The 8,928-nt window shown below is 41.4% G+C and overlaps 1 protein-coding gene across 4 annotated transcripts in view; it reads right to left on the bottom strand.

The window, feature by feature from the left end:
- mybpc2a (myosin binding protein Ca) overlaps window positions 1-8,255 on the bottom strand; it is a 61,160-nt gene extending 52,905 nt beyond the window's left edge. For 2 of the 4 annotated variants that reach the window (XM_037792371.1, XM_037792373.1), the window contains exon 1: window positions 8,131-8,255. In XM_037792371.1, coding sequence (XP_037648299.1) covers window positions 8,131-8,152 — 22 coding nt within the window. In that variant the 5' untranslated portion in view covers window positions 8,153-8,255. The remainder of the gene's footprint in view (window positions 1-8,130) is intronic. The other 2 variants (XM_037792372.1, XM_037792374.1) reach the window with 1 other exon arrangement.
- Between the last annotated feature and the right edge of the window lie 673 nt (window positions 8,256-8,928).

Genomic DNA, 8,928 nt, shown 5'->3' with positions numbered 1-8,928 from the left:
AACAGTGAGGCGACACACGTCAGCTAAAACCACAATATCACTCTATATTTCACCTGCTTGGCAGTAATGTTAGCTGACGAGCGCGCATGGGATCCCGACCCGGTAGATTTATACGTGTGAAAAGTTACAAATAGTCCCTTTAAATAAGGACTATTCCAGTGTTCATACTGGGAAGTTGATTTACCTAAAAAAAAAATTATCAGCCGATTTACAGACGTCTCTTTCCCAATGTAAGTCTACGGAAAAGAATCTTTTTGGGCCCAATCGCATCACGTGACGGACACGGAAATTGTAGTACCACCGTTTGGCCACTACAGAAATTTGCTTCAAAGCCCGGTGCTCTCCCTGGGGGCTTGGCTTAATACCTCTTACGAGTCCCTGAAATTATGGAAGAGTAATACTAAATTGCTGGAATGCCCCTTTAAGCCTCACTGTATTGGTACAAACGATTTAGCAACAAGCTGGTTAGATTTGCTGATTTTCTATCTCCACTTTTTTTGTCTCCACCTACTCAGACTGAACTCAACCAATCAGATTGCCCCAGCTTTAAGAGCAGCTCTGCTTCTGGGAAATGTTTTTAGTAACTAAGACTCCAATCCAATCCACAATTTATACGCACATTTGGCAGCGCTATTCAACAGGGAATCCCTCAATGCCTTAAAAGCACCTTAATCCCACTTTAAAAGGAACTCATTTTATTATAATGCCCCATGATGACACGCGGCCAAGCTGCTGCTACTGTACTTAAACCACACCATGGTGTGACGGAGATGTGTTTCTCTACTTGCAAATATACATCATCGAAATAAGGGAATGTTGACAGTAGAGCATAAAGAGAAGATTAATATTCAAACAATCTATTTATAAGCCAGAGTGTGTGGATGAGTATCAGTGGTATTAGTGGCACTTGGCATGGCGTCCATGCTGGGGGCTGAGCATGACTGATGGAGTTTCACCATTTTACGATGAGGATGAAGAGCGGAGCTGACGGCAGAATCAGGGTACACCTAAGCCTCTATCACTCAATCATTTGGCAAGTTGATTTGACAGTCTTGATGATATGACTTATTATCATGCACTGAATGGAGTATCACCCCCTGTAGGAGGAGGAGGAGGTATGGGATAAATCCTGAGTAGCGATTAAATAGTAGCTTGACATGCAGACTAGTAATGGTTGTTGTAAAACTAACGCCAGAGGACAGACAGTCCAGTAATTCTAGTCAAATATTAAAAATAATAACCACCTGCAAGCGAAAGTGTCAGAGCTGCTTACTCTCCGCAGTGTACACTGTAAGAGCTCCCAGTTTTAAACACAGTGACCAGGAATGGAACGGGAGAAGTGTTTGCATATTTGGATGACCTACTTTTTGTTTTTAGCTGCTGAGCTTCAGCTAGTAAGGGGGGGGAAATGGAATATTTTTAATATTTTAAATATTTTAAAGGATTTCTTTTCTCATGAACCTCCATGAGAACTAAAGTTAAGCTTTAGAGGATAAATATATAACACTCTCATCCAGCCAGTCTATTCGATCCTGTGTGGATTAAACTGCTTTTGGCTGACAAAAGATCTTAACAGAAATATTATTATTACATTTATTTTCAGCCTATAATTATCATTTCTTTCCAAAAAAAATGCAAATTAGCAGGTTCATTACAGATGACGGTGCAGTGATCGTTCAGTGTGTCATCGTAGAACATTCTTTTAGGGATTTATTGGGTTGAGGAGATAAAATGTGAGAAACTGTCAGACAAGCTTGTATCATAATTGCAGCCTCTCAAATGTGACAAATGTGACTATTTCCTGCTTCTTACAGCGTTCTATGGTGGTAAACGGAGTATCTGTGGATACTTGGACTGTTGGTTGGACATAACCAGCATTTCGAAGATATTGTATAGAGCCAACAATACATCAATTAATCCGGAACATAATCAATCAATCGATCAATTAATCAATAATAGAGTGGTGAAGGAATGACGTATTTTTGCAGGCCAACCCAAAAAAGCCAATGGGATTTTTCCATTAGATTTGGATTATTGTAGAAAATAAGCTCTTTGGCAAACAAACGTTTATGATACTTACACGTTTTGTTCAGCAAGATAATCTTCACAACTAAACACCACGGCCGCATGATTTCACGTCACCACCACTAAGCTAAAGGTGGACTAGTGTTTGGCGTGATGATGCTTGGTAGTCTCATTTAGCCACTTGTAAGCAACCGCCTTTTTTAAAGGTGCGGTGTAGAGGAATTGGTGGCATCTAGCGGTGAGGTTGCACATTGTAACCAACTGAAATTTCTCCCGTGTGCCAAGCGTTTAGTGGAACTACGATGGCAACGCAAAAGCACTAATGGCCCTCTCTGGACGAACAAACGAAAACACAATGATTCTTATTTTCAGGTGCTTGTAAAAAACATACTTATAAATGCTATATTATATTTCTGCCAATAAATGCCTCTAAATGCTACACACTGTTCTTTTAGGACACGTAAAGCTTCAAAATTCACAATTGGGGCATTCACTGACGTATTTCATATCGTACAAAACATTAAAATCTCTTAAACTTGTGTTAAGCACAGACTTTATTTCCGGAAACTGTCCAAAAACCCATTAAAAAAACCCACTGACTTCGAGACGAGGGAACCGAAAGTGCTAATATGCTAACTCATTTCTGAGTTTTAGGACTCATCCCTGCTGCACATAGGAAAATATGTTATTTTCAGCCCTTGCACTTCATCAAACTGTCAAGATTTGATTGGAGGTTCAGATGAATGATCTGTTGACATTTTATGAGACTGATATATTAAGTGGCAGTTTGGTGTTGATTTTATTGTTGCAGGAGGGCCGCATTCCTAAATGTATTCTGTTTCATGTTGATCTCAGAAGCATGCACTGAGCTCTGTAGAGACCTCACTACAAAGAGAAGGGTCACTAATACTGTTTGTCTTACTGAAACAAGCTGATAACCCTGTAGAGGTGTTGACACCCCTGTGTTATTTCGCCTATGCGTGCTGTACCGGTCATGCATTAAGCCTGTTGTGGCTGAGGACTGAGGAATTAGACACGCAAGCCTGTGGAGGGAATGTGAGGGACGGGACGTCTGTATATAACACTGGGTTATTTGTGATGATGATAAGAATTACGGTTTGTTTGGATTCCACCAGTGATGTCTCTCTCCCCCTCCTCCCCTCTTCCTCCTCTCTGCCACACATGAGGAGGAAGATTTATGGATGAACAAGGGAGGAGGAAGGAAAGGATTTGGTAATAGGGTTGGAAGAGGAATAAAAGGAGTGCGAAACTGAAGATTAGATTTTATGGCACTGCTGTAAACTTTCCTGACGATTTTAATGAATTGTTATTATGTGAATAAAGCAGTCTCAGCATGAGAAAACAATTGCTAAATGCAACTCTAATTTAGGGATGAGGAATCTGTGGTGTTTGGTAAACAAAGGCAGCTTTAAATACCGTATTAAGCTGTCATCCACTTCAGCTTTCCATTCATTTCCTTTTGTCTTCTAGCTCGCATCAATGCAGTCTGCGCTCCAAATAGGCCAAGGCCTCTCCCAAATCACAGAGGAAGCTTTCAGAATAAGGAATACGTTCTGGCTGTGTATCCACTGTGTTTACAGAGACTTTGTTAATGATATATCAGAGCTCAGTTCACTTTTCACACACTGGTGTATAAGACCTCATAGCGCAGTCGCTTGACTCTGCATCTGTCTGTGATCCATCAAGCAGCGGGGGCGTACCTGTGGGAACTTGATGATAGCCCCAGTATGAGGTAATGCTACACTGGACCAGTGGTGAGACTGGTTGGGGGGGTGACAGGATGTTCGTCTCTTTCTAGCCTGCAGCCAGAAGAGTGACAGGAGGTTTAACCTTCCACTGAACAACTGGTACTCTCCAAAAACAAGCAGATAGACACGTAGATGCCCAGTGGGCTCGTTTTTACAAACATGTTTATGTTAGGTCTATAATGTTTCACAGAGATACTCAAACTACAAGTCAGACTTCAGAGATATGCCTAAATTCATCTGTTGCAAACTGTCTTAACTATCTTACGTGAGACACATTTGTTGATAGACGTCAGTCGTTTTGGTCTTATCGACTAAGATTTCTTTAGTCGATTAGTTGTATATTCTGCTTTTTACATGCTGAAGGATTTATTTCCAAGAAACTTATGAGCGCATCTCTGGTAAACACAAGATTTAAAGTGGTGCTTTTGTGTGATTCTTTGTGGAGAAACTCAGTTTTACAGATCTGTCGATTAAATCTACTTATCGATAAGTCAACAAAATCATATGAGTGTTAGTCGACTAAGAAGTTCTCTGGTCGAGGACAGCCCTAGTTACTAATTTGCCATACATTCTGTAATAAAATAAAAAATCAATAATGTAAGACTTTTTTTCAATCGCGTCAAACCACTCGGCTCTGTTCACTCCAGCAGAAAAGGTTGTAGTAGAAAATGTCAACAGTGCAGCCGTGTAGCAGAGATGAGATACTGTTGCTTCATGTGGCAGGACTCAGTACTTCTGCTAACAAACAAAAATGACTGACGATGTCTTCACTGCTGTATATTTCCAACAGGTTACTGCGGCCTCTAAAAGCTTTTTCCCTTCTCATTATTCACTCCACATTGTTAGAAAACCACAAATCATGAGCCATGTTTTCCTCTTTTTTTTTCATTTGGTGCCGCTGGTCAGCAGGTGAACTAATTTGTTTTCTTCTGGGTTTCGCGTCAGCTGCGATAGAAACATCATCAACACGCCCACTCGCTCACTGTTAATTCTCTGGACAGTGAGCAGCTCTATTCACACAAAGGCTCAATCGAACATTACACAGACTTTGTACTATAGGGAGCTGACAGGGTAAAGTCAGACATCTACTCCAGATAATGTCTGGATTAGTTCAGGGTTCCAATGCATGTGTGAAAGGGGCTATGGAAACATGGCTCTATAGTTCCTAGTTAGCCTGGAGGAAGGGGTGGCTAACTTTTTAGGCCTAAAACTGTCTAACTTGCATTAGATTAGTTTAAGAGAATTCAGAATTAAGACAGAAACACAACAGACCAGTCTCAAATATGTTTGTGAAACTGGCTTCAGTCTTACTTTTGCCCTTAATGCTCTTAGATTAGTCTAAAGGTAGACAGTTAAAACTGACCCAACAAATCAGCCACCTTACTCCCAGTCTAACTCTGAGCTAAGAGCCGTTATCAGTGAAATCAGTGACACCTGTTGACCAATGTTCCCATGGCAACAGTCAACCATGTAATGGAGCGATTAATGAGAAGGGAAAGAGCTTTTAGAGTAACCAGTTGGAAATATACAGCAGTGAGGACAACTGTTTCTATTTGTCCAAAGACACGTCCATCTGAAGGCTGTTTGTTCTGAGCCATAGTCAAAGTGTGTCTTTGTGAAACTGGCCCCTGCTCTGCCCCGTCCTAAGAGAGAAGGATGGGGTGGGGGGTGTTTGGGTAGAGATGCTGGCCTCTGGCAGTGTTACTGGTAATTAAAAATTGGGTTGTTATTTCTGCACACGCTCAGCAATGGAGCAGCGCCAGCGAACCGCCACCCTGGCACCCTGCAACTATCAGCATCAACACGTCTAATTATTGTGTAACTGGCTCGTTCCAAAGAGCCCACCGGTTCCTCACACAACGCAAGTCAATAATCCATTGCTGTTCGTGAGAAACAATGATCCCGCTGGGCTAACGAGGGGCTAACTAAGTGGACACACACCTCCACTCCCAGAGGTGCGTTTCCCTTCTTGGATCCAAAAGGCCATAGCTCCTATATGCTTGAGAACTATTCCTGTGGCTGTTTATTTGAGATGCGTGCTTCTTCTTGATCCCCATGGCTTCTTGAGTACCGGCGGCCTTAACCGTGGAGAGCACGGCGCCACGGGGGGGAAGTCACATGAGCTGTAACCAGCTGATAGACAGGGGCAGAGGGGTGTGATGAAGTTCAAAGGAGGGGCAACCATTTGGGATGGGTGGAAACACAAGAACAAGAGGAGCCCCGAGAGAACTGGTGTTGGCAATATGATATGAGTGATGTCAGGACGCTGGATTGGCGACACATTGGTAAGAACATATAAGGAAACGTAGGAGTGGAATTACTGAGAATAAAAAGGGTAAAGTGTTCTGGAAAAAGGCTTTCATGAATGCATAACTGCACGTCCACACTGCCGAGTGTCTCCAACGTGAACTTTTAAGGAACACCTTTTGTTTTTAGCATAAAATACTTTAGATTTTATCCGGTGGAGTTTGAAATAAGCAAAAAAAGATCTTTGAATTTCTATCAGCCCATGACAGAGAATGAGACACCTCGACTGAAATCCACAAAAAAAGGGAGTTCTGACTTTTTCCACACAATAACAGCGATATGGTGAACTTCCTGCAGACTGGCGAGAGGAGATGGATGCCAGCGGAGGAGACAGCGTAACAGAATGAGGGAGGCAATCAGGGTCAGATAGATTAGGTGTCTGAGGTGCAGAGATACGACGCAAGGTAGTTACACCTGACTTGGCAGAGGTCCCTCTAACAAATCATCCCGCTCATCTCTCCGCTTTTTATCTGCTACTTCCTCCTCTCCTCTCCTCTCCTCTCCTCTCCTCTCCTCTCCTCTCCTCTTGCCTTCATTCCCTCCTCTCCTCATGCATGCATTCGTTTCTCAGGTTTCAGACCTGAACAGCTGATTTACGGTGCTTTGAGGTCACCATTGACAAAGGCAGCAGGGCATATTTCAGACTGACACAAACATTACGACATGCACTACAGCCTGTATAGTTTAATGTCACATATTACAGTGTTGTATCTGTATGGTTAGGCTCTGCTATGCTGCTGGAATCTTGCACGTGTTGACAGGACTTGTCTATGAGGAAACAGGGTGTTGTCTTTCTTTTACACAACCTTCATTTTATGATATTTTAAAACTCAAATTTTATTAATTTGAACTGTTTCATCACTTTAGGTTAACAAAAATGTAATAACTACATGTAAAAATCAGCAATAGGGGTTTGTAGCTCAAGTTTATTATAGGGTTCATTGGGTTCAATTTGCAGCATTGGGTTCATACAGTCTTGTATAAGATGTAAACACATTTTTATATCATCGTGATTACTATTTGTTCTATTTTGTTTTGTTTTTGTTTTATCTGTCTTGTCTATATTCCTGTTTCTGTCTATTCCTATGTATTGTATGTCATTACCCCTGTTTTGTGTACTGACCTTTGAACGAATAAAAAAAGAAACAGAAAAAAAGATATAAACACAAAGAATAACTACTTGGTTTCTGTATAAAATGTAATCACAGAAAATAACATAGCAATTAATTTCCTCAGTTCTAACCTTATGTCAGACATTACTGTAGGCATGCCTACTTTTGCCCTTTCACCATTCCTGCTTTCTTCAGCTTAATGAACCCGGAGGACCTGAGAGGATCCACCACCCGCCACCCCCCCTCTCACACATTTGTGTGAGCCTCCCTTTCCAAGAATTTTTTCTTTCCATTTTGATAACCAACATTTAATCAAATAAAACAAATACCAAGCAAACACTAAAACCAAACACATTATATTTTTACTCTCTAAACATTATAAATATTTGACATTCACATGCTGCTTTCATTCTTTGCATTTCTGTCTTTATTTGTTCAAAACCTTGACAGTTTGTTCCCCTAAAAGACAGACACATAGTCTGACTGTAACATTGTCGGTGAAGAAGAAAACAGTGCAAAGACACTGAGCACGAGCTGATGAAGACACAAGCTTGTCACTTACTGCTGAATGCCAAAACTCATACCACAGATTACAGAGTAACGCTCATGTTTAACAGCTTCCATTCACATGCCAACTAATGAATTACATATTAAGAGATATAAAAAGTCAAAATAAAGCATCTTGGTATGATGTTGGTTTATTAAGAGTGGACTATAAACTAAATTAAAAACTAATGATCTTATGAAAACCTTAACGTATTTGTCCAAAATTCAAGTGTTTTATTAAGAATAGGTTCAAATTATTGGTTTAAATTTCAGTTTTTACCCCTCTGCTCATTTCACTGCATCATCAGCTTCCACTTAGTTTTTGCTCAGTGAGTTTCTGTTATAATCGTACACAGGTTGGACCAGCTTACCTGGCTTCTGGGGCTCAGGCATGTCTCTGTCTGTTTATAGTGATTCCTCTGAAGGCGTCTTCCTCCCTCCTTGTCTGTGGATCTGCCTGCATTTCCTGCTTCATCCCTTTTTATCAACTCAACATCCCCCCATCAAACACACACACCCACCCACACACACACACACATACACACACACACACACACACACACACACTACCACTGACAGTGACTTCATCCCCCCCACCCCAACAAGTGGAACAAGGAGGGGAGAGAGTGACAGAATAGCTGTCACTTGAAACCTTGGCAGGAGCTGCAAGGCTTTGAGGAGCAGAAGGAAGACACCATGAGGGGTAAAAGTGGTCCAGAGCCATAAAGAAAAGTCCAGCCCTCGAGGAAACCTGCCAGCTGATTAACTCATTAGGCCCTGGAGCATTGACCAACTGACGGATGATAATCAGCACTGACTGACAACGTGATGGAGTGACGCAGCAGCGGCTGAAACTGCTCAGATGTTATGTGTTTAAATGACGTGTTAAATATCTTTCTAGTAGACTGCACAAGAATGACTATGGTTGAAAGGTGGGGTCAGAGTTACTGTAGGTGTTTGTTTCTTTTTGCTGAAGGGAGGGGGGTCTGACATTTTTTGGGAGCAGAGGAGGGTCTTTTATTTATCATTTTCTTGTAGGACTGAAAGATTGAATAGATACATCAACATAGTTATGTCAAAAACATTTTGTGCCCAATGGATGACATGTAGAGGACAGCAATCATGAACAAAATCTCTCTAAAGAACCGTTTCTTCACTAACCAACAGCC

Source organism: Sebastes umbrosus, chromosome 14 (genome assembly GCF_015220745.1).
Source record: "Sebastes umbrosus isolate fSebUmb1 chromosome 14, fSebUmb1.pri, whole genome shotgun sequence".
Classification (NCBI taxonomy): Eukaryota; Metazoa; Chordata; class Actinopteri; order Perciformes; family Sebastidae; genus Sebastes; species Sebastes umbrosus.
The sequence above is the reverse complement of the archived record's forward strand: the minus strand, read 5'-3'. Positions and strand labels throughout refer to the sequence as shown.